We start from the raw sequence: 26,888 nt of genomic DNA, 5'->3' as shown, positions 1-26,888 counted from the left end.
CTCTCTACTGAACTTATAATCTGCTCTTATTGCACTTACTGATTAGATGCAAACTGTATTTTGTTACCCTGTATTTAGACATGTGTACAAACGTTGAATTCTAAATGATATCCTAAACATTTAAACAGCTACAGGAGAAGTTTTTAGAAGACCAGTAAAGAGAGCATGGAGGCAGATGGAGGAAGCCAAGTCCACTGAATCTACACACTTCCTGTTTCCACCTCATCCTTCCAGTGCTTTATTACTATGGGCTCAATTGTGGTCATAAATATTTTATACTTGTAAATCAGGATTTGTGTGTGTAGAAAAGATTTGTGTGTGGACTTATCCAAAAAATACGTGTGAAAGTCTGCACTAAACTTTCAAGTTACAAGTACGAATTTTGACCCTATTTTTCTTCCTCTCATCTGATTGGCCAAGGTCATGTCAATCACAGATTTAACTATCCAATCAGAGAACGCGATTGCGTGTCCCGCGAAAATTTGGAAGCAGATTTGTATCGCGAAAACGCGTGAAACGGGCATCAGTGTACCGCGTCTGGCACGCGAATAAAACCACGCGCGTCAGTTTTTGTGTTGCATTTTGTGCATACGCGCGTTTCGCATCTACCGCTCAAGTTGGAAAAATCTGAACTCCAGCATCAAATCGCACCGTGACAACCAATAGGAGCCTGGTGACGTGGCTGTGACCTAGGTCAAAGGAGCAGGTCCAGCCAAAGCCCTTCATTCTTCATTCAGTATGGAGGAAAAGCTCATCATTGCCGTGGACCCTAGCAATCAGTCGTTTTCTGATGAGGCAGCAGCTCTCCAGGGCAGAAACAGTGCTGTTATTTTTCCCCTCCTTCTCCCTGAGGCTCTTCCACTCCAAGCTGGGTCCTTTTTATTCCTGTCTCTCTGTAAATAGTTACATTTTATATATTTATGTTTAATGTTTTTGTTACTGAATTTATATATATTTTTCCAATAAACATTTGTAATGACTAATGTCTCAGCTCTACTACACAGCAAATATTATACTAATGACAAAACATTCTAATACAGTGGGAGGCAAAAGTTTGGGCAACCTGTGAAAAGTCATTATTTTCCTGTACAAATCGTTGGTTGTCACAATAAAAATTGTCAGTTAAATACATCATATAGGAGACACACACAGTGACATTTGAGAAGTGAAATGAAGTTCACTGGATTTACAGAAAGTGTGCAATAATTGTTTAAACTAAATAAAGCAGGTGCATAAATTGGCAACACAAAAAAAGAGAAATGAAATGAATATTTAGTGTATATCAATGTGTGTGTCTCCTATATGATATATGCAAGTGACATTTTTTACTGTAACAGCGATTCATACAGGAAAATAATGACTATTAATAAGGTTGCCCAAACAGTTGCATCACACTGGTTATAGGAACATAGTGAAGCCAAGTTATTTAGAGAGTAAAGAGAGGTTAGTTTATTTTGGAGTAGAGCTGCATTTATTAAGAAAATTTTAAAAAGACAGGAACACTCTTTAGAGGTTTGTGGGTGGCTCTTAAAAGAGCCGTTGTGGGGAAGTCACTCAGACTTCAAACAGGCTACTCCTTTGGTTGCCAAGACACGGCTCCCTGCGCCGAGAAGTGGGCCATGAACTTCTCCCTCACCAGGACAGCCTCTCTGGAGGAGTTGTTTGCTGCTACACGACCCAGGCCTTGCAACGGCTCCACCACAGCAGGTGCCACACCCCTCACAGCAGGTGCCACACCCCTCACAGCAGGTGCCACACCCCTCACAGCAGATGCCCCTGTCTCGTTCAAACAGCGCAGAAAATTGTGGAGAACACACGTTGCCTTCACGCACTTCTCCGCAATTTCAGGACGGAGCTCCATGGAGCGCAGATACAACCTCCACTGTGAGGGAGAGAGGGAAGTTCCAGCGCTCCTGGAATCCCTCTGCAATGCACCGCCAGTCTGCAGTTGAAGGCACAGCCATGAAGTCGTCCACTAGACAGTCCCAGATGGACGTCGCTACCTGGGGGGTGATCTGGCTCACCGTGGACACACCGACTCGAAAACTGAATGTGATGGTCCTGAAGGAGTCCCCGGTGGCAAGGAACCTGGACAAAATGCTGCAGTTACAAAATACATTATTCAAATTCCAAAATACTTTTGTGATGTCAGATTTAAATTACAAAACATAAATCTTACATAAAACCTTTTGTAATTACAAGGATAATTACATGATATATATTAGATATAATCTAAAACAGTCTGCTGGGATTATATACAAATATTCAACTATCCCAGAATTAAACCAGGTCTAAATAAAAAGGAGTGAGTATCACTACAAAGGTTAACCCACAGTGGTCCTCATACCACAGTCTGATATCAGCAAACAGCGAGAGCATACACTGATAGGACACCACAGCCATGCTATCATTCAAACACTGATAACAGCATAAATCGAATTAAATCGGGACTTGATGAGAGCTTCTGAGTATAACTAGAAATATTATAAACAGTCGTCTCTGTACCACAGTTTGCTTTCAGTAAACACCGACAGCATTCATTGATAGCATAGCACATCGATGCTGGGACCAACGCGGGACAGCAGGTCCTCAAACTGGGCGAGTGAAAGACGGTGGTATTGCTGGAATCGGCCGTCATCCAGGCGCAGCTCCTGGAGCAAATGGTGAAACTCACCAAACTGCTCACGCGTCTGGAGGACCTGATGGACCCAGGTACGGCGAGGACGTCCTTAACGCCGCTGCTCTGCTCCTTTTTGGCTCCTACCTTAAAGCACACTGTGCGCTGTCGATCTTACGTGCTGCACAATAATGTTTAACATTTAGTATTTACTGTTATATTCCCATAGATCATCATGGTGTTGTTTATTTTATTGCTCTAGTCTTCTTCTGCTTGTTTTCTTTTTTCTTTCTCAACAGGTGATCCAGGAAAAAAAAAAAAAAGACCCCGACGTATTAGCCAGAGGTCCCTTTACTACGGTTCGGAGCCGCGGACCTGTTTTCTATACGAGATCGCTGCAAAAAGTGCAGCCTGACCTGATGTGCACCTACTGTTACTCATTTATATTAAGATTTAAACATCTAGTTGGTGTTGGTATGGAGAGTAACCTTCGGTAATAGTAATAAATCACACAGCAATAGGACATTCATGTAGTTGTAAAGTATTCAGAATACATTACTTCTATAATCTTTGGTGGAATACATTTTAAAATTAACACTGTCAACAGGTTAGCACCTCATACCACAGTGCAGCAAAGCAGTCTCATGAGCGCTGGGAAGGACACGCCCCAAAACAGACAGTGCAGGAGATGACAAGGTTAGTAAATGTATGGTGAAAATTATACTTTTAGTTATCTTGTTAGTTATCTACAAAATCTGCTTCTCACATATAGGGCATTTCCAAGATTTTTTTTCAAAACTTCTTCAATTTCTTTCATTACAGCTGTCCTGTGCCAGATGTTCTGTTGACCCACAGTGAGAGGCATCATTTCAGAAACACCAGGAAGACTGAAACTCGTCGCCAGGATCAAGCAGGGCTCGTGATCTTCACCAGCAGCTCCCTCACAAGAAGGATGAACCCAGCATTTCATGAACACTGATGGAGACCTTTGCTTTGTGTAATGTTAGAAGTAGCAAAAAAAAAGTTTTCTGGCACAACTTCACCTGCTTCCAAGGTGCATGGAGAGGATAAAAGAATTCACAAAGCAGGAACTCCAGCAACACTTGAGGGAAGATGAACAACTTTAATAATAGACCAACGCGTTTCGGCTGTGGCCCTGATGAAGGTCACAAGCCGAAATGCGTTGGTCTATTATTAAAGTTGTTCATCTTCCCTCAAGTGTTAGAAGTACTCAGATAATCCTCAGAGGGTCTGGACTTTTACATAATATCATAGCTTTAAGTCCTGTAGAAAGTTAAATATATGTTGTGCTCTCTGGTTACTCTGGTATGAATGACTCTGAATTACTTTATGATAAATAACACTATTGTCAAAAACAGTGAAAGAATTCCAGATCACAAGTTTTTAGTTCAAAAACAAGTAACAACCTTTGAGTTTAATCAGGTTTTATTTAATTGTGTCAGAGAAAACATCATGTGCTCTTCATGTAGCTGAGTACATTCAGTGTTTAAAACAGAAGCTGTGCAGGTCTGAGATCAGCAGCTTTCTGAAACACCAAACTGAGGTCCTGTTAATGCTGATGTATAGTGACACAGTTACAGGGGTGATTAATCCTTTTGACCTTTTGTCTTTAAATTTATCAATAAAACAGCTGCAGCTTTCACTGACAGCACATGTGGTACGTTAACCTTTGTACTGTTTGCTTCAGTTAATTTACTACAGTTACAGTTACTACAAAGAGTGAAGATATAGGATGATCTGTCTGCTGTCACTGGGTGGTGCTGAGGTCTGAATCTGAGGACGGCTCCTGAATCATCACAAACTGAAATATAAAGTTTATCTCAAATCTGAAATAGAGCTGATCCTTCTCCGGCCTCACACACTCGGGATCTGAAGTTGTTCAGTCCTACAGTTCTGCCGACAGCTGTTTATTTTTTATTTGTTTTAAAGGCCTTATATACTAACACATTTTCTAATATCATGTTTACCTTTGAGTTGTTGATGCTTTATAAATGGACATCTGCAAAGATGAGATGATGGAGCAGGTTTCAGTCGAGGTTCAGTCTGCTGCTGCATCCTGGTCACAACATACAGAGGTGTTATCAGCTCAGTATTGAACAAGAAATATTAATGCTTCAAATTATTTGTCCTAAAGGATGCAAGCTGTACAGAGTACTGCACATGTGACTTTGTGAACATACCTCATTAAATATAATTCGGACAGTTTTTTAACCTGAATATTTGCAACAAACAAAAAATACACAGAGTCAGTGCTAAAAAATAATCAGAGGAAAAAATTAACATTTTAACTTAAGCTGCCAAGCGGAAGTAGTTGGTTTCAGTACATAAGTATCGGGCTTTGCTATTTAATCCGTAGCTATTGACTAATGAGGGGTTACTGAAGTGCCAGCTTTTTAAAAGTTGGCGTTAATGTCGTTCCACATGTGGAAAGCGACAGAAAACACGCTTCTGTTTGCACATATTTAATAATCAGCTCTGCACAGGAGCAGAAGCAGAGTCCAGCCTGTTGCTCTTACAGTATAATACTCATAATAAAAGTACAGTAACTGTGGTTAGTTACTGAGCAGCCTGGTGCGTTTCTCTTGATTTCTTTAGTCAGGGTAAATTCATTCACCTGCACAGGTTAGCTAAACGAACTTTACAAAACAAGTTTCCCTGACAGCCGAGTGCTCACCTAACACACAAATCCTGATTTACAAGTACAAAATATTTATGAGCACAATTTGAGCCCATATACTCTCTCTACCACAGCTGCCTTTGAACTTGCCTGGGCCAGGTCTGAGTCCAGCTTTGCTACTCCTGCCAGGTCACATGACACAGGGGTGTGCTGTGATGTCAGCAGGCAGGTCAGTGGAGCACTCTGGTGGTGGATATATGGCAGTGAAGCAGGAGGAGGCCTGAGAACAGACAGCAGGCTTAACTAGCAGGACAAAGTAGCATGTAGTACTTGAAGGAGTCATCACAGCCAATCAGCTCTCAGGAAAATGGAACATCACATAAATATTTCTCTTCTTTGATTTTCATCAATTATTTCCTTTGATAGATTTTCCGTCAACACTTCTGCTTGATTAGAAGCTCATAGGCAGTTCCTGTCACTCTACAATAAAACAATGTAAAGGCTGCGCTCCTGTATTAACACACTAAGAGATTTATTTAATTTCATTTTCATCACATGTTAAACCGATAAGCAGGCAACACGCCTACCTTGACAGCGTAAACTGTACGCCAGTCTCCCAACACATTCCTCTCTCTACTCCTCCATAATTCTCCACTGCACACCTCTTACTATCTCTCCTTTTTATTTTTATTACACCACAGAGTAATACACCCAATTATGCCCGTCTATCTCCATGTGGCTCCAAATTCCCTCTTTATTTTAATTTCACACTCGTCAGGGGACAGGCACACAACAATTTCAACCACTGAAACGAGGAATTCAACCTTTTTATATTTCTTTACTAATCTAGACTCAACGTTTGTTCGCAAAATGTGTCTTGTTCTAGTCCGGAAATAAATGTGAACCCGTGATTACACGGCCGTTCCAGTGTTATTTCCGTAGCTATGCGGGGGCCCTCACCTCCCCAAGTCACCACCTCGGCACCCGGACGCCGCCGGTCCTGGCCAAGCGTCCCCGGACAGGAGGGTCGCCACTCCTAGGGCAAAGTTCCACAGGTACACTAGGCATCAACCTTTGATCCTAAAATGTGTATTTGCTCTAATGTCCTCCTAATCAAACACATCAACCGTCACTGTCACTGTGTTCAGACTTCACACACACAAAAAGCACACTCAGCGCGCGCCTCACCCACAGCCAGAGCGCGCCTTACACACACAGCGCGTTTCACCATCAGTGAGACACACAGAGAGCGCTCCTCATCAGCAGAAATTTGCACAGAAACCTCTGAGCTCAACTATTAGATCTTCTGAAGCACACTGCACCATAGACCAAAATACCCCTTTCTCTGCGCTTATGACCGCCACAACGGGGCAAAGTCGCATCATAAAAGTGATGCTTGCATCCCCGAAGTTATACCCGACATCATAAACCAGGTTTTGCTCTATGTACTTCTTGGCAAGTAAAATTTTACTTTGTTTTATGACCGCAGCCCTTAAAAAAAAAAACTCGACTGACGCCACAAACCACCGTCAAACCTCTGTTCAATGTACTAAAATTAGCACCAACCACTACTGCACTTCACGGCCGCACCACCGGAACACGGCCGTATCATAAACCAAACCTACGGACGTGTTTCGCTCTCGCGTTGCCAGTGTTCAACCGCACCGTGAAGCCAGCATCTGCTTTTCCTTAAATCAACTTCTATTTCATAGCCGGCAAGAGCCAGGACGTAACCGACACCATAAACAAACTTCAAACCTCGACTTCAATGTACTGAACTAATGGCCGCGTCTTCAGAAGAAATTCTAATTTATTATTGCTACAGAAGCCAGTATTAGACAAAATTAAATGTGGAAGGTAAAGTGGCTGCAACTAGTCCAACGTAGTATGTTATTAGTATCTCGGTAGAAGCAGATTACTGCAACTAGTCCAACGTAGTATGTTATTAGTATCTCGGTAGAAGCAGATTACTGCAACTAGTCCAACGTAGTATGTTATTAGTATCTCGGTAGAAGCAGTTTATTTAACACACTGGAATTCAGCCTCAACTTATGTTGTTAGTATCTTGCGCCAAAAACCAGACACCGACAAATTTACTGTGAAAATACATGTGACTCAGCGAACAGATTAATTTGGAAAGCCCAATATGCACATTTGGTATTTATAATACAACAGGCTGTGCTTACCTTTTTATTTTTGGACCGGTCCTCTGTTCACCTCGCCTCACGATCTCACCAAAGGTCAAATCTGCACCTCCTCAGCACACCAAAGATCCGGGTCACACGGCACCAAGTTGTTGAAATCTCCCAATTCTTTGAATCTTTGGGCTGAAGGAAGGACAATACTCGGTGTATCAATGCTCAATCAACAATCATTTATTTCCATACAATTCAACAGTCAGAGCATTACAACGTCCGGACGGGAGAGATGCTACCAGAGGGTCAGGCACATGTCTCTAAATGGTGACGGGTTGCTCAGCTTTTTATAGTCTCTAGTGGCCCCCAGCTAGTCGTAAAAGCCAAAACATCACATTTTTTCTCTGTTACAGCGCCTAAGTTATGACCTCGGCAGTTGTTTCTCTGCTTTCTGTAAGGTGGGGGTGTGGAATGTGGTCTATCTATCTCCCCTGTCTTTAGACACAGAGTCTCCTGCTTACAACCTTCTCTTCATGATTCAACAATTAAGCATGTCAAGAAAACAGTGTAACACATTCCCAGCAGATCAAGGATACAGAGTGATGCACATTTATCTAATGAACTAATATGTGAATATGTTCTGTTAACTCAAAAGTATAATGAGAACTAAACTACATACAGCTCACACACTCTATATTAAAGGGTATAATGTGATCTACAGCAGTATTCTAATTCAACTACTTTGATTACATATATAAGGTAACATATAATAACAGAATAATCTAATAAGGACTGATGCTGGTTAGTGGTGTAGGTTTCATGGATGTGACACCTTGTGTAAAATGACGACCAGAGCATATTATTAGGTCAGTTCACTGTAGTTAGGCAGAGGTGTCTTAAAAATTACCATCTTATACAAAACAAATGAAGGTTCAGTATAAGAAAGAATAAGAAGAGAAAAAAGCAACATCCTGCTAAATGAAGTCATTTTTAAACATTACTCTAAATGTAGCCATTAGTTTTTGTTGCTGCGCTCTCTGCCCTCCCTAATTGACATATTTTGTTGTTTTGTGTGTGTGTTTGTCTGTGTGAAGTTTTGATGTGTATGTGAAAAACACAATTTTGAAAACACTGGAAAAAGTCCTCAAGACATGTTTTCCTTTACTTTCTATGAAACAACAATTCCCACCAAGGCTTTTCAGGGTGAAATTTAGTGCATAGAAAAACCTGTGCCAGGTTGTCTCCATCTAGTGGTGAACATGGCCTCACCACTACATCAGGTGAGCTTTTCACTGTGCACAGTGACACAAAAGTCATTTAACAATTTTAAAAAAAGCAATGTTACAGATTCAGTAAGAACTGAAGTTTATCATAATCCTTCAAGTTTGACTCAGTAACAGCAGCTTTTTAATATTATTGGCTATATTTTAGAGTCACATTTATATGAAATGTCAAACAATCACAGAGTGACACTGAACTAAACAATCAATGCCATGTGAGTTGTTCTTGTTTGTTCTTTATCTCGGATTTATTGTAAGCAGCGGGAGTAGAAGCTAAAGAAAAATAGTAAAGATATGAATGAATCTCTGCTCTTACAGCTTTTATTGTGCCATAATGTCTGCTTTGAAACCGTCCTCTTGCTCGTCTCTTGGATGCTCACCTCTTCTTCACCTGTTCCTTTCACCAAACTGCTGCACTCTCGTTCTCTGCTCTCGCCTCCTCTTCTGGTTATAATTAGGATGCAGTCAGCATGTGCCAAACAAACTCCCCCCAAATCGATCATGTTTGATATGATGATGACGTTTTTAACATCTTATTTATGCACTTGTTGGGTGGGAAAGAGTAAACAAAGATGGGGCATAGAAGCAGAACTGATACGTGTGGAGGGACAGTAACTGTGTGTGTGTATGTGTAAGCATTTAAACACTGCAGAGAGTCAAATTAACAGTAACACTATTTTGTCTAAGTCCGCCATTGTAGAAATTCATTTCACCGAAACAATAACATGGCGCACAATGTGACAATAAACGTATAAAACACAAATTCTTACCTAGCAGGAGAATAAATAATCAGTATTTTAAGGCTACTGCATGTATAGATGTCACTGCTGGCTCACATAAGCTAGCTCTGAGACCCGCCAGAGTTTACGCCACAGTTGACTGTCGCGAAAGAGTCGTAAATCACCGGCATTGTAAAACTTAAAATGATTCCAGGGCATGTTATAAAACACCCAATAGATGTGCTGGATATTAAACGGTATCAAACGACTAAATGAACACAGGGTTACAATTACATGCTCACGTCGTCACATCGAGAGTTTATTCATTAATCATCAGAGTTCAACAATGTTACATCCAGTTGAAAACAGCTTCACTAACGCCAGCAAAACAGGCTAACAGTATATAAGAGCACAGAAACAGCCGTGCTTATCGACAGCTCGACATATCCTCAACAACTCACCTCAGTATGTGTAACCCGTTCATGTGTTACGCCTGTTGTTCTTGCGTTGTGTTCTGGCGTGAAAGTAAGAGGCAGGAGACAGTACTGGGTCTTTGGCTCTTTACTGCACATCTGCAACACAGAAACATGTGTCTGATCTGTGTGTGTCACGCGACTGCCAGTACACCTCTCCTGACGAAGGAAAAAAAGAGTGCATGCTGTTAAAAAAAGACTGCCGCGAGTAGCCGCTAGCAATCAGGCTAACTTAGCATGCTAGCATTTTAGCTGCGTTCTCGGCTAAAACTCATTATAAGCGTATATTAGTGAACTCCGCCCTCCACAAAACTTATCCCGAATGAGTCTCTTAATGACAAACAAAAACGCGGCGGTTTGGCTGTATTCACATTGCAGCTTGGGATCTGAACAAACTTTAATTAGCTGCGAGCAAAGTGGCAGTGACTTACCTCCGGCCATGCTGAAAGGAGCTGTGACCGGGGCACACATGCACGCGCCTACGTCACCACGCAGCGCACACACACACACACACACACACACACACACATGAACGCAATATACACATATGCAGCATATTTATTTTACTTGGTTTTAGAGTTGGAGTATTTACATATTGATCTGAAATATTTTGCTGCTGAGCAGCAGAGCTCCAAAGCGTCCCCCTGTAACCATGGTTATGCAGATGCGTTCCGACTGTCACGTCACCGAGGAGAACCTGTTTCAAATGTATACCTGGATCAACCTGCAATCAGTTTGAAAAGTTTTCTGCTGAGATCCGCAGCTCGACTTCCTGGCACCCCGGGATGAGTTGCTGTGTTTTTCACGGAGAAAAAATAATTAACATGGAATAACGTCAGTGTTAGATGAAAAAAAAAAGATGCAAGCAGAAAAGGACAGCAGATTGAGAAGAGATTTCTTCAAACGGTAAGGAGCTTCTAACAAGTGATATCTGATAAGCTTAAAACTTAAATCTTAAATCTAATGTCCAGATTCATGCTAAACTTTTCTGATTACTCCGTGTATCTGCACCGTTAGACTTTTCATCGCCACTTTACGGTAACATACTGGCGTCACTGCTGCCAGCGTCATACCGTGACGCCGTGTTACGGTAGCTTACCTTTCTGCAGGATGATACCGTTTTTTGCTGGTGTGGTATAATACTCTTGGACAAATTATGGTAACGCACCGTAGCCTTTTTTACGGTATCTCACTGGCGACAGTTATGTCAGTGAGATACCGTTATGTCGTTATGTCGTAAATTACGTCAACAAAGTAACATCATACTGTGATTAAGAAATTGGTATACTACCGTTTATTCACGGTATGTCACTGTAAGCCCGCTGCAAGGTAATAAACTGCAATAAATTAACCAGTAACTTACCGTTATCACGCATCATCAGTACCAAAAATATTCATCTCTGCTAGAGGATACCGTGTCCTAACAGGCGGTCATTTACTCTTTTAACAGGTCGTAATTTACCGTAATTTCAGTTAACAGTAACATACTGTAAGAGACTGGAGGGTTCCAAAAAAATTGGATGGATGGACACACACACACACACACACACACACACACACACACACACACACACACACACACACACACACACACACACACACACACACACACACACACACACACAAAATATAATTCATGTGCTTTACACCACTTTATTTCAATTCTGATTCTTCCCTGCTGAAATACACATTTCCAAAATCAATAACTGAAAAGAACTGAAAACATATTTTCATTGAGCAAGCACTTGTTTTTACTAAACCATGTAATACATTATTTTCTCAGATGGTTGTACAAACAATAACGATATTATGTCATGTCCATATCATGGCAGACAACACATGCTCAAGTGTTGGGTTTCCTTAGTTATATTTTGTAGGGTCTCAAACCTACAATGTGAAGTGCCTTGGCATTCATTTTGTTGGCACCATACAAACAAACTGAATTGTAATGGATATAATATCAAGCCCCACACGTCTGCCTTTATATACACTTTGTCCAAAATACTGGCTCACACCACCAAATCAATGCACAAAGCAGGGTCCACGACATGGATGAGCGTGTGTGGCGTGAAGGAACTTGACTGACCTGCACTGAACCCTGATCTTGCTTTGTGGACTGAGTTCATTGATTTGTAGGGTGAGCCAATACATGTGACAATTAAAGTGTAAGTAGTTGAAATAATTTTTAACAAACAGGTAAAAGCAGGAAAAAAAATCAACACTTGCACTCAAAAAACCTATTGGACAGAAACAGCGTCTTGCAAGATGGCGAGAGAGCTTGTCTTCATTGTTGCTCGTCTTGTGTAAATATCCAGAAAGCATGGGCCATGGATCATCTGTGGAGACATGGGTAACACACATTGGTCACTTAAATTATACAAGAAATTTACTAAAAATGGCAAAAACAGTTACCTAATTTGAAGTTCTCCACTCAAATTCAGTAAGCCACTGGAGGAAAGTTGTGACATGAGGGTTAATGTGAAGAACCTTTCGCTTCACAGTGGTCCCAGTCCTTCTTGTCCCAACCTTGGAGGTACATTTTGTTCCCTCTTCTGGGTTTATCCTTACAAAAAACCTTGCACACGCTGACTCCTGGTATTCCAGGTTCAATACATAGAATGAACCAAAGAAGACTGACATTGCATCAGCAAAGATGTTCTCTTTGTCCAGCTCAACAATTACACGCCCCTCTGCACTCACCATCCAGCAGGTGGCGGTCATTGAACTTTGTCCTTAAATGTATAGGGGCAACATGTTGTCATTATGCAACATAAAATAATTTCAATACTTCACTTCTTCACACTGTCTAGATAGTCATAAAGCAAATAGCTACGTACAGTTAATTATTAATGGCCTTATGTACATAAGTCCATTTTAACATATTATAATTGTACATAATTGGGAATTATTCTGCCCATTAAACACACCTAACAAAGAGTCAGCCCAGTTAAAGTACCGGAGGTGAATCAACTGTATGGTTATTTTGGAGTTTATAGTTTGTGCTGCTGTTAAACTTTACAGTATTGACTTCAGTATTCCTGCTGTTGGTGTAGCTAGACTACTATGTTGATCAGTAATATGTAATGTGAAATTTGATATTGTTACTTTGCTGGATTCACTGAGACACATGTCCAACAACCTTGGTTTATAAAGGAAATTACAGAAATTTGAGCTAACAAAACAGAGACTGGATACCTGTGTCCACGAAAAGCTCCTGTGCCAAACAGAAATTTTAATATGGTCTAATCAGCTCTATTTCATAAATGACTTCTTACCAAGCATAATCAGCCTTGGGGTGCTTGGCAGGCTTTTAACATGCAAGCTGAACAATATAAATTTGTGTGCACTGAAGCCACAAAATTTAGAAATACACAGTTGCAAAAAGTTCAGTGACCAATTACCTTTGCTAAAGGACATATGCAATGCAAAAAATAAGAGTATTGTCAATAGGGACCAATTCCCAGTTTTTACATGATCAAAATTATTCACAAAAGGCTTCAATAAACAGAAAATGTGTGCCAACAAGAGAACAGTGCACAAAAATGAAAAGATATTTGAGCTCGACGCTTTAATGGGTTTAACATGACTTAGTCAGCACTCCGCACCGTACAGGTAGTACAAGCACACCTGAAAACACTGACCAGCTAACAGCTTTAAGCATTTGGGCGCAACCTCGGTAGTTCACCGATTCACCTGTTGCAAACGTCCAAGTTTCTATCAAGTCTCATAAATCCATCGGCAACTATTACCTAACCAGTCTTTTGAGTCTCCACATTCATAGATATTGACATTTTGTCTTTGAATGAAAATATCCTGGTAGGGTAGCTTAAAAGTCAAAACAAACAGTACTAAGAACGCATTTCGGACTTCTCTCGAATAAGTGAAAAAAACACTTACCTTCAGACTGATTAGCTGGTTCCGATCCAACTTTAATGTGTCCCATGTCAGTCCATTTTAGGGAAATAGTGTTAAGTGGTTTCATTTAATTTTGGGATACTCCCGCATGGACGAGCCGCAATTTGGAGTCTAGCAGAGTTATCACGAATAGCATATGATCTTCAGATATAATCCAATCAACCTTGCATTTAATCCCATTGAACATCCAGTTACCTCTGACTACTTCTAAGTTGCACATGTTAACGGTCTCATCATCACTCTGTGCTGCAGCGAACTGAATCTGTGGCACAGAATAGTTGATGGCCATGTTGTTCTCCTGCTTTGCAGCTTTGTTTGAGTCTGAATTGCAGCTTAAACGTGCAAAACTAAGAGAAGCAGATCAATATTTTCTTCTTATTGTTATTTAATGGTGGTTGGCAACCAGCGAAAGGAGCATTAACCACCTCGAGCAATATTTTCTATTTTCTATCCCCATTTTTGTTTTGAAAGTGAATACCCGACGTGTGCGTCATACGTCACGTTGTACGTCAGGTGAAGGTGTGGTGTCGGCTATCGCACCTGTCGCATTACAAAGCTTTAAAACATAACAATCGCTTTAAAAACACAACCCAACGCGCTAAACTGTGATAATGTGTTACATTATCACGTATATCCAGGACATCTCTTCTGAACCAAGACGAAGTGGTGCTACAAAGGAATTATTTCTTTAGGAGAGCATTTAATAGCAGTCTGGCCTGCAGCAAAATGCACCGCTAAAAATACAGTTTCTGCTTGTCCCAGAATTTATTAATTTTGAGAGTGAAGTTGTAGGACTGTTGAAATCTCCCAATTCTTTGAATCTTTGGGCTGAAGGAAGGACAATACTCGATGTATCAATGCTCAATCAACAATCATTTATTTCCATACAATTCAACAGTCAGAGCATTACAACGTCCGGACGGGAGAGATGCTACCAGAGGGTCAGGCACATGTCTCAAAATGGTGACGGGTTGCTCAGCTTTTTATAGTCTCTAGTGGCCCCCAGCTAGTCGTAAAAGCCAAAACATCACATTTTTTCTCTGTTACAGCGCCTAAGTTATGACCTCGGCAGTTGTTTCTCTGCTTTCTGTAAGGTGGGGGTGTGGAATGTGGTCTATCTATCTCCCCTGTCTTTAGACACAGAGTCTCCTGCTTACAACCTTCTCTTCATGATTCAACAATTAAGCATGTCAAGAAAACAGTGTAACACATTCCCAGCAGATCAAGGATACAGAGTGATGCACATTTATCTAATGAACTAATATGTGAATATGTTCTGTTAACTCAAAAGTATAATGAGAACTACACTACATACAGCTCACACACTCTATATTAAAGGGTATAATGTGATCTACAGCAGTATTCTAATTCAACTACTTTGATTACATATATAAGGTAACATATAATAACAGAATAATCTAATAATTCCCCCTTTTGATCTCTGAAAGAGATCACTTACAACATGCACTCCAGGGTCGCAAGGTCCAAGTTTTCTTGATCCTGAGGCCCTCTGTCCCCCTTTAACGGGTGGACCATATGTGGGATGACCTCTGTGTTCACGCAGTTCAGATGCAAGCAAAGTTAGATTTACAACCATAACAGCAGTTACAGATGACTCTCCCATCACTCCCCAATTCTCCCACAGCTTTATTTTGGTGCTCCAGTTTTCCACTCCCATTTTAATGCCACCTTATACCTTTCAAATGTACTTAGACTAGAACCTCTGTCTAAGGAGCTTTTAACCTTTATTTTTATTGCTGCAGCTACCAGTGTCTTCCAGTTGGGTGATTCTCAGCTTCTTTCTTCGACCTCCGGGGTTAGACCACCCTTTAGTCATTGCACAGTTCTGGGGATTATTCTGCCCCGATTTCAAACAAGGATCTGTGTGTTTTGGGTTCACCGGCGTGTCCCCCTTTTTGCCAAGAGCCTCTCGAACCTCGTTGGTCTGGTGTTCCTGGTTTTCGCCAACCCCTTCATGGTTATTGCTGTGTTTGTGGGATCCATCTTCTCCAGGAGCCCAAACGTCATGACACTTGACCCCAGTTGCTGTCTCGGCAGTCCCTACATCTGTCTCTGCTGTGAAGGGTCCTCACATCTCCGTGTCCCCGTCTGGTGTCTGTTCCTTTCTCTGCAAGAGACAGAAAACCAAAACACCTCTCTCCCTAGCCTTGATAATCTAATATTGTTATCCATTGTTGTTCTAATGATTCAAATTTGGTTTAAAATATTATGTTCAGGACCTATTCTAATCATAATCTATGTGTGTGTAAAAGAAATCAAAAATTAGTGAACCCTTTCTAAGTCTAACACATTATAAGCTTAAGTTTTACCATAGCTAAATTATTAAACACAGAAATAACGTCATAAGATGTTCATAAAACCATTGTTTGATGCTCGGACTCAACTTCCCCCTTTTTGACACACTCCCATGTGTCAATTCATTGGAGCTAGACAATTAAAAGAGAAGGTTGGTGACATCATATCTCAGAAAATATCAGAAATTCTTCTCTCGAGTACCGTTGCTCCAGCCTTGTCATCCCTGAGGATCTTCGATCCCGAAAATGTCCCTTCTCCTCATGTAATAAAGTCTGTCATCCTTCCATGCCCTGGTAACTGGTCCATCCAGAGCTGTAACATTTTGAAATGTACATACAACAAGCCAAACCACACCTTGGTCACACCAACCCTTTTCTGCCCTGAAGATGTCCAACACCATCTTAGTCTGGACCAGGGTTGTAATAGTTTTGCAATTTTCATCAGTTTTAACCAATTGTTTGCTAGTTTAGTTTAGTTTTTATTTTCTGAAAATCCTTAGTTTCAATTTAGTTTTGTTTGTGTTTTGCAAAAATTAAGTGTAACAAAATCCCAGTTCCATCATATCAGTCATGCTCTTCTGGTTATCCTTGGGTGTTGAGACTAATAACTATTAACTCTTGCCGCACCGTGTGGTCCTAATTTTGGTTCAAGTGAATTGATAACCTTTTGAAGGCGATTGTTTCACACCTTTATTTAGATGTCCCAGTCCTGTTGTCTCGGGATACATCACGCTGCCTTATCTGGGGTTAGCTGTTTTCTGGGGATGCGGGTTGAGTGGGTGAGCTCTTCAAGGAGGGGGAGTGTGCTCCCCCTGATGAGGTCTTCTAGGTAAGCTAGGTTAACCTTCTTGTGTGGGCTTTTCAAGTGCACTTTAAGGTTAGTGGGACTTTTAGTTTTATAAATGTCCCTCATGACCCCCTGATGACCCAGTATTTCATTTTTGCACACTGTGGTACACATTTTAGTTTTTGCTTGTAGCTCGCATACTCTACTTGCCACTCCTCTAATTCCTGATGTTTCTTAGAGAGGGCAACAGTACCTTTTATCACATGTGTGGGGGTGTGGCCTTGCCAATTGTTTTGCCCACCTTTTCAAAATGGCTGGCGTGCCCACAAGCACATTTCATGGAAAAAGAAAGGTAATCTTGATATTTGCATTTAAAATGTTTTGTTAAACTCAGATTTTTATTTTATTCTTTTTGCAAGTACCCCTCCTCGGTGGCGAGAAACTGTTGGTGTGGTCAAGTGGGTGCTCTAGAAACAAACGCTCAGGACAGAACAGTTACCAGTCATGTACTTCCTACAAATTTTGCATATGTTTTATTCCATATTGATCCTCTGAGTGTAATGGTACATTTTAATTTGAATTTATCCAAACTAAACACAATATTTTCTTTATTTACTTTGCTCTTGTTCTTTTGCAGTACCACATCCTATCAAATGTCCCTGTCGATTATATTCTACATTTAATAACTTACTATTTCAAGTGAGAACCTAAATCATGTGGACCAATGTTTATTATTGCATATCTCTATTCTGAATGTGGCCAGTCATTCATAGGTATTGTTCAATTTTGGCGATTTTCCTCTATAAAATTTAATTGACTTTTTTACAGTGGCCTGCTATGGTTAATAATAACATATTCCAGTCATGAGTGGTATCAATAGTTATCTCCACTGTAGCATTTGGCATTCCCAATAATATAACATGATACCTTACTCAAAACACAGCTAATATAGCACAGTTTTCTTAATGCAAACATCAGTAACTCAAAATCAGCAACCACAGTGTTAAGTCTGCAGTTCATACTTATGTGAAGCTAGAGTCTCCTCCTCCAGTCTCTCTTATCCTCCTGCTCCTGAAAAAACAAAACAAAACAAAGCGAAGCATCCACCCTTCTCTTGTCGGCTGGGTGAATTGTTTATGAATTGTTTATTGGCATTTACGAATCCTAAAGTGGGTGCAGTCATTGTCTCAGTATCAAGTCAGTCAAAACTTTTAGTCGTCAGTCCATCACAGTCCATTCACATGCATACCTCCACACACATTCATACCAGATGTTGCTGATAATGGAGTCTCACGCGCAACCTATTCGAGCCTCCATCACCAGCAAGATGACGTCATCATTTTAAAAGGAAAACAATTCCATGTTGTTTTTTGGGCCGGATTGACTCGGTGCAATCCTTTTAGATCAGTGTTCCCTATAAGTGAATTTCTCCCAAGCCAATTACAATCATGGAGAAACACACTTTGCAACTGTTTACAGTAATAATATTTTATAGCGCTTTAAATTTCAATCTTTCAGGCCTGGTTTAAAGAGCTGATTGTTAAATCATGAACTCACAAAATATCAACATATCACCACCGGTGGATCACACCTCTCAGATGTTTTTTTCTCCAGTGCACTGTAACAAACACGAAAACAGACATAACCAACAAAATACTACTAAAATAACACAAACTAGGGCCCGTTGCAGACATGTCCAAGCATAAAACTATCCCTCTCTCGCTTACGAGAAAGAACACAAGCCAAAGCTCACTGATAAAATCAAGCTAGCGCTAAACAAAACCAAACAATCAACCAGAAATTCACAGGAACATTTTGCTTCCTGCCGGGACAATATTGTGTGGGAATGAGAACCTCAGGTGCCGTAACACCTTTTGTTCCTCCTTGAATTAAAACTCAATCACAGAAAATGCCGTACTCCGACCTAAACTTACACTATTAATTCATCATTTTCACTCTGTGCCACTGTTCCTCATCAGGGCTGTGTGAAGCACAGCAAAGAATTCAGTCAAGGCCTTGAGCCATAAACAGACATCACGCACAGACATTGTTTTCATAACCAAACCGTTTTAGACCTTATTCCTAAAATCTACATAAATGCCTTCTAGGTGACATATAACACATTCTAAGTAATCAATGGCTCCTCATAAAAATTATGCATTGGGATGTTTGTGTGCAGCATTTTGCATATCAGCATAAGCAAAGCGTTCTTCATTGCATCAGCGTGTGTGTGTGTGTGTGTATGTGGATCACTTCTCAGTGAATCAGCATTCCAATGTGTGTGTGTGTGTGTGTGTGTATATGTCATTTCTCACTCACTCAACGAGTGCACGTGTTCATGTGTGTATTTCACTTCATTCTGAATCTGTGTGTTTGGAGACGTGTGTGTGTGTGTGTGTGTGTGTGTGTGTGTGTGTGTGTGTGTGTGTGTGTGTGTGTGTGTGTTTGTTTCTCTTCATTCTGAGTCAGTGCATGTAGATGTGTGTGTTTGTGTGGGTGTTTGTGTTCATCACTTTCCTGTTCTGGTGTTCTGGGTAAACCACGGCCTGAAGCGTGCCCTGGGGTCCTGCCCCCCTCCTTTTCAGTTTGTTTGCGACCATTGCTGCTGCTGCTGCTCAAAATTCAGTCCGTCCTGGTTCTGACCCCAATTGGGGCAGTCCTTTCTCCAGTGTCGATGTTCACCGCAGGTGAAACCTGCATCTTCTTCTGTGTTTTTGTCCATTCTGAGGTGCCTTCTGTCCTCAGTTACTCCTCTTGTCTCGGTCACGCCCTTTTTCGCCACCCGATCATCCGTGTTGGTCCATCACTGTCCTGCACAGTGTGAATGCAAAGTTATCAAGGTCAGCATTCTTTCGCTCGGCCTTACTTTTCATTCGGGCTTGGCGGGCGTCTCTTTACAGCTCTGTCAGCTGACGCAGTCTGGGAATTTTCCCCCGTGTAGTGAAACGGGCCTTAGGTTTAGTGCTCTCCGTCTCGGCTGCATGAGATCACATTCCTGCAGGTCTGTTGACATTCTCAGGTCGTTGTTGTGGGTCCAGCTGTTGCAGCATTTGGTCAGTGTCACGTATGGGGGAGAGCAGGAGTCCAGTCAGCCTCGGCTTTCAGGGCCGGCAAAGCAGCCTGTAATTAAATATGTATAGAAAAAACAAAACAAAACAAAAACAAACAAAAAACAAAAACAAACGAACAGGAAAATGTTGTGTTGGCTGTGTTATTCAGAGGGGAGGCAATGGGGCCAGGCCCTGTGTCAGCCTTCTCTCCCCCTTTTTTTGTTTTTTGTCTCCCGATATAATCAACTCCTAACCCACCAAGTTGACAGGACAACACCGGTATATGTTAAAATTCTTAAGATCATGTTTAAAAGCCCAAAAAAGGAACTTTCTTTCATTCAGTAATCACTTTTATTAATCAATCAACAGAAAACATGTCACAATTTGAATCTTTTAACCACTAAATTTGTTGCGTCTTGCCTGGTTGGTTAGACCAGTGTTCCTTTTTTTTTTTTTTTTTTTTTTTAGTTAAATTGTTGTCCTGCAACCCAGAGGGTTTCTTTGTCAGTAATGTATAGACTTCATCATTTAAGTATGTTAATTTTTCTTTAACCTTGCTGGAAAATCTTCACGTGTTCATGAGTGTAAGCTGTTTCTTCATTGCGTGTATGTGCATTTGTATAAAAGCAGGTTAATTTTATCTTTTCTCAAACTAGGCGTTACCTTAAAAGGAGCCTTTCTCTCAGATTTCTCTGCTTGTGTGTGTTTTTGTTTCACCTTTTTGTTGTGATGCTCCGGACGCCTTCCCAACCTCCACAAGTCCGTTGGCCCCAATTTTATGTGTTAAAACTTCTCTTAATTCCTCCTCTAATTCTCTCCTCGCTGCTGTCTTTTTCACAGCTGCTGATTCGTGCTGGGTGTGGTTCCCATTACCTATAATTTTGCTTCGGCCGCTGTGCTTGTGGGGGCAGTTGGTCCAGGTCCGCAGCTTCCTGTATTAACACACTAAGAGATTTATTTAATTTCATTTTCATCACATGTTAAACCGATAAGCAGGCAACACGCCTACCTTGACAGCGTAAACTGTACGCCAGTCTCCCAACACATTCCTCTCTCTACTCCTCCATAATTCTCCACTGCACACCTCTTACTATCTCTCCTTTTTATTTTTATTACACCACAGAGTAATACACCCAATTATGCCCGTCTATCTCCATGTGGCTCCAAATTCCCTCTTTATTTTAATTTCACACTCGTCAGGGGACAGGCACACAACAATTTCAACCACTGAAACGAGGAATTCAACCTTTTTATATTTCTTTACTAATCTAGACTCAACGTTTGTTCGCAAAATGTGTCTTGTTCTAGTCCGGAAATAAATGTGAACCCGTGATTACACGGCCGTTCCAGTGTTATTTCCGTAGCTATGCGGGGGCCCTCACCTCCCCAAGTCACCACCTCGGCACCCGGACGCCGCCGGTCCTGGCCAAGCGTCCCCGGACAGGAGGGTCGCCACTCCTAGGGCAAAGTTCCACAGGTACACTAGGCATCAACCTTTGATCCTAAAATGTGTATTTGCTCTAATGTCCTCCTAATCAAACACATCAACCGTCACTGTCACTGTGTTCAGACTTCACACACACAAAAAGCACACTCAGCGCGCGCCTCACCCACAGCCAGAGCGCGCCTTACACACACAGCGCGTTTCACCATCAGTGAGACACACAGAGAGCGCTCCTCATCAGCAGAAATTTGCACAGAAACCTCTGAGCTCAACTATTAGATCTTCTGAAGCACACTGCACCATAGACCAAAATACCCCTTTCTCTGCGCTTATGACCGCCACAACGGGGCAAAGTCGCATCATAAAAGTGATGCTTGCATCCCCGAAGTTATACCCGACATCATAAACCAGGTTTTGCTCTATGTACTTCTTGGCAAGTAAAATTTTACTTTGTTTTATGACCGCAGCCCTTAAAAAAAAAAACTCGACTGACGCCACAAACCACCGTCAAACCTCTGTTCAATGTACTAAAATTAGCACCAACCACTACTGCACTTCACGGCCGCACCACCGGAACACGGCCGTATCATAAACCAAACCTACGGACGTGTTTCGCTCTCGCGTTGCCAGTGTTCAACCGCACCGTGAAGCCAGCATCTGCTTTTCCTTAAATCAACTTCTATTTCATAGCCGGCAAGAGCCAGGACGTAACCGACACCATAAACAAACTTCAAACCTCGACTTCAATGTACTGAACTAATGGCCGCGTCTTCAGAAGAAATTCTAATTTATTATTGCTACAGAAGCCAGTATTAGACAAAATTAAATGTGGAAGGTAAAGTGGCTGCAACTAGTCCAACGTAGTATGTTATTAGTATCTCGGTAGAAGCAGTTTATTTAACACACTGGAATTCAGCCTCAACTTATGTTGTTAGTATCTTGCGCCAAAAACCAGACACCGACAAATTTACTGTGAAAATACATGTGACTCAGCGAACAGATTAATTTGGAAAGCCCAATATGCACATTTGGTATTTATAATACAACAGGCTGTGCTTACCTTTTTATTTTTGGACCGGTCCTCTGTTCACCTCGCCTCACGATCTCACCAAAGGTCAAATCTGCACCTCCTCAGCACACCAAAGATCCGGGTCACACGGCACCAAGTTGTTGAAATCTCCCAATTCTTTGAATCTTTGGGCTGAAGGAAGGACAATACTCGGTGTATCAATGCTCAATCAACAATCATTTATTTCCATACAATTCAACAGTCAGAGCATTACAACGTCCGGACGGGAGAGATGCTACCAGAGGGTCAGGCACATGTCTCTAAATGGTGACGGGTTGCTCAGCTTTTTATAGTCTCTAGTGGCCCCCAGCTAGTCGTAAAAGCCAAAACATCAAATTTTTTCTCTGTTACAGCGCCTAAGTTATGACCTCGGCAGTTGTTTCTCTGCTTTCTGTAAGGTGGGGGTGTGGAATGTGGTCTATCTATCTCCCCTGTCTTTAGACACAGAGTCTCCTGCTTACAACCTTCTCTTCATGATTCAACAATTAAGCATGTCAAGAAAACAGTGTAACACATTCCCAGCAGATCAAGGATACAGAGTGATGCACATTTATCTAATGAACTAATATGTGAATATGTTCTGTTAACTCAAAAGTATAATGAGAACTAAACTACATACAGCTCACACACTCTATATTAAAGGGTATAATGTGATCTACAGCAGTATTCTAATTCAACTACTTTGATTACATATATAAGGTAACATATAATAACAGAATAATCTAATAAGGACTGATGCTGGTTAGTGGTGTAGGTTTCATGGATGTGACACCTTGTGTAAAATGACGACCAGAGCATATTATTAGGTCAGTTCACTGTAGTTAGGCAGAGGTGTCTTAAAAATTACCATCTTATACAAAACAAATGAAGGTTCAGTATAAGAAAGAATAAGAAGAGAAAAAAGCAACATCCTGCTAAATGAAGTCATTTTTAAACATTACTCTAAATGTAGCCATTAGTTTTTGTTGCTGCGCTCTCTGCCCTCCCTAATTGACATATTTTGTTGTTTTGTGTGTGTGTTTGTCTGTGTGAAGTTTTGATGTGTATGTGAAAAACACAATTTTGAAAACACTGGAAAAAGTCCTCAAGACATGTTTTCCTTTACTTTCTATGAAACAACAATTCCCACCAAGGCTTTTCAGGGTGAAATTTAGTGCATAGAAAAACCTGTGCCAGGTTGTCTCCATCTAGTGGTGAACATGGCCTCACCACTACATCAGGTGAGCTTTTCACTGTGCACAGTGACACAAAAGTCATTTAACAATTTTAAAAAAAGCAATGTTACAGATTCAGTAAGAACTGAAGTTTATCATAATCCTTCAAGTTTGACTCAGTAACAGCAGCTTTTTAATATTATTGGCTATATTTTAGAGTCACATTTATATGAAATGTCAAACAATCACAGAGTGACACTGAACTAAACAATCAATGCCATGTGAGTTGTTCTTGTTTGTTCTTTATCTCGGATTTATTGTAAGCAGCGGGAGTAGAAGCTAAAGAAAAATAGTAAAGATATGAATGAATCTCTGCTCTTACAGCTTTTATTGTGCCATAATGTCTGCTTTGAAACCGTCCTCTTGCTCGTCTCTTGGATGCTCACCTCTTCTTCACCTGTTCCTTTCACCAAACTGCTGCACTCTCGTTCTCTGCTCTCGCCTCCTCTTCTGGTTATAATTAGGATGCAGTCAGCATGTGCCAAACAAACTCCCCCCAAATCGATCATGTTTGATATGATGATGACGTTTTTAACATCTTATTTATGCACTTGTTGGGTGGGAAAGAGTAAACAAAGATGGGGCATAGAAGCAGAACTGATACGTGTGGAGGGACAGTAACTGTGTGTGTGTATGTGTAAGCATTTAAACACTGCAGAGAGTCAAATTAACAGTAACACTATTTTGTCTAAGTCCGCCATTGTAGAAATTCATTTCACCGAAACAATAACATGGCGCACAATGTGACAATAAACGTATAAAACACAAATTCTTACCTAGCAGGAGAATAAATAATCAGTATTTTAAGGCTACTGCATGTATAGATGTCACTGCTGGCTCACATAAGCTAGCTCTGAGACCCGCCAGAGTTTACGCCACAGTTGACTGTCGCGAAAGAGTCGTAAATCACCGGCATTGTAAAACTTAAAATGATTCCAGGGCATGTTATAAAACACCCAATAGATGTGCTGGATATTAAACGGTATCAAACGACTAAATGAACACAGGGTTACAATTACATGCTCACGTCGTCACATCGAGAGTTTATTCATTAATCATCAGAGTTCAACAATGTTACATCCAGTTGAAAACAGCTTCACTAACGCCAGCAAAACAGGCTAACAGTATATAAGAGCACAGAAACAGCCGTGCTTATCGACAGCTCGACATATCCTCAACAACTCACCTCAGTATGTGTAACCCGTTCATGTGTTACGCCTGTTGTTCTTGCGTTGTGTTCTGGCGTGAAAGTAAGAGGCAGGAGACAGTACTGGGTCTTTGGCTCTTTACTGCACATCTGCAACACAGAAACATGTGTCTGATCTGTGTGTGTCACGCGACTGCCAGTACACCTCTCCTCCGGCCATGCTGAAAGCAGCTGTGTCTGCAGCTTCATTAACACTACAATAATATAATGAATCAAATACAACAAATTGTTTTAAAACATTAACTTAAGCTCTCAAAAACAAAAAGCACAAAATAAATAATATGTCACTGAAAAAACATCAAAAACAACTTTTAAGAACAATAAACAAAATAATTCAAAAACAAATAAACAGTCAGATAAATACAATTCAATAACCAGGACCCAATATTCTGGTACTTATAGTTCAAACATTATACTTCAGTACAATTATATTAATAACCGCCATCTAACAGGCAGTACAACACTGTACTTATAAAAACAATGACTGAAAGACTGCATCTCCAAAACATAAGAACATCTCCATACCTGCAACACAGAAACATGTGTCTGATCTGTGTGTGTCACGCGACTGCCAGTACACCTCTCCTGACGAAGGAAAAAAAGAGTGCATGCTGTTAAAAAAAGACTGCCGCGAGTAGCCGCTAGCAATCAGGCTAACTTAGCATGCTAGCATTTTAGCTGCGTTCTCGGCTAAAACTCATTATAAGCGTATATTAGTGAACTCCGCCCTCCACAAAACTTATCCCGAATGAGTCTCTTAATGACAAACAAAAACGCGGCGGTTTGGCTGTATTCACATTGCAGCTTGGGATCTGAACAAACTTTAATTAGCTGCGAGCAAAGTGGCAGTGACTTACCTCCGGCCATGCTGAAAGGAGCTGTGACCGGGGCACACATGCACGCGCCTACGTCACCACGCAGCGCACACACACACACACACACACACACACACACATGAACGCAATATACACATATGCAGCATATTTATTTTACTTGGTTTTAGAGTTGGAGTATTTACATATTGATCTGAAATATTTTGCTGCTGAGCAGCAGAGCTCCAAAGCGTCCCCCTGTAACCATGGTTATGCAGATGCGTTCCGACTGTCACGTCACCGAGGAGAACCTGTTTCAAATGTATACCTGGATCAACCTGCAATCAGTTTGAAAAGTTTTCTGTTGCGATCCGCAGCTCGACTTCCTGGCACCCCGGGATGAGTTGCTGTGTTTTTCACGGAGAAAAAATAATTAACATGGAATAACGTCAGTGTTAGATGAAAAAAAAAAGATGCAAGCAGAAAAGGACAGCAGATTGAGAAGAGATTTCTTCAAACGGTAAGGAGCTTCTAACAAGTGATATCTGATAAGCTTAAAACTTAAATCTTAAATCTAATGTCCAGATTCATGCTAAACTTTTCTGATTACTCCGTGTATCTGCACCGTTAGACTTTTCATCGCCACTTTACGGTAACATACTGGCGTCACTGCTGCCAGCGTCATACCGTGACGCCGTGTTACGGTAGCTTACCTTTCTGCAGGATGATACCGTTTTTTGCTGGTGTGGTATAATACTCTTGGACAAATTATGGTAACGCACCGTAGCCTTTTTTACGGTATCTCACTGGCGACAGTTATGTCAGTGAGATACCGTTATGTCGTTATGTCGTAAATTACGTCAACAAAGTAACATCATACTGTGATTAAGAAATTGGTATACTACCGTTTATTCACGGTATGTCACTGTAAGCCCGCTGCAAGGTAATAAACTGCAATAAATTAACCAGTAACTTACCGTTATCACGCATCATCAGTACCAAAAATATTCATCTCTGCTAGAGGATACCGTGTCCTAACAGGCGGTCATTTACTCTTTTAACAGGTCGTAATTTACCGTAATTTCAGTTAACAGTAACATACTGTAAGAGACTGGAGGGTTCCAAAAAAATTGGATGGATGGACACACACACACACACACACACACACACACTGTTGAAAACACGCAGTTCTTTGAATCTTTGGGCTGAAGGA

The 26,888-nt window shown here is 41.0% G+C and overlaps 1 protein-coding gene across 3 annotated transcripts; it reads right to left on the bottom strand.

Annotated features, from left to right (window-relative positions):
- Window positions 1-1,448: 1,448 nt before the first annotated feature.
- Window positions 1,449-26,837, bottom strand: LOC145422080 (uncharacterized). 3 transcript variants are annotated; one of them, XM_080293386.1, is made up of 7 exons: window positions 24,843-26,029; window positions 12,275-22,574; window positions 9,851-12,198; window positions 5,406-5,535; window positions 4,819-4,850; window positions 4,606-4,694; window positions 1,449-2,100 (listed from the first exon to the last, which is right to left on the bottom strand). In XM_080293386.1, the coding sequence occupies exons 3-7, from the start codon at window positions 9,871-9,873 to the stop codon at window positions 2,021-2,023; spliced, it is 354 nt and encodes a 117-aa protein (XP_080149512.1). In that variant the 5' UTR covers window positions 9,874-12,198; window positions 12,275-22,574; window positions 24,843-26,029; the 3' UTR covers window positions 1,449-2,020. The 3 variants fall into 3 exon arrangements, with proteins under 3 accessions (XP_080149512.1, XP_080149511.1, XP_080149510.1); XM_080293385.1 differs by lacking the exon at window positions 1,449-2,100 and adding an exon at window positions 4,046-4,424 and having other exon boundaries at window positions 12,275-17,950; window positions 24,843-26,021; XM_080293384.1 differs by lacking the exons at window positions 1,449-2,100; window positions 12,275-22,574 and adding an exon at window positions 4,046-4,424 and having other exon boundaries at window positions 24,843-26,837.
- Window positions 26,838-26,888: the final 51 nt, after the last annotated feature.

The sequence above is a fragment of the Astatotilapia calliptera genome, chromosome 18 (genome assembly GCF_964374335.1).
Source record: "Astatotilapia calliptera chromosome 18, fAstCal68.1, whole genome shotgun sequence".
Classification (NCBI taxonomy): domain Eukaryota; kingdom Metazoa; phylum Chordata; class Actinopteri; order Cichliformes; family Cichlidae; genus Astatotilapia; species Astatotilapia calliptera.
The sequence above is the reverse complement of the archived record's forward strand: the minus strand, read 5'-3'. Positions and strand labels throughout refer to the sequence as shown.

Coding starts and splice junctions, on each gene's coding strand:
- LOC145422080 (XM_080293384.1), bottom strand. CDS start 9,873: ATGAACGGGTTACACATACTGAG. Junction 4,851..5,405: donor TGGACTCAGACCTGGCCCAG/GCAAGTTCAAAG, acceptor GCAAATATTCAG/GTTAAAAAACTGTCCGAATT. Junction 4,695..4,818: donor TCCGAATTATATTTAATGAG/GTATGTTCACAA, acceptor TGTTGTGACCAG/GATGCAGCAGCAGACTGAAC.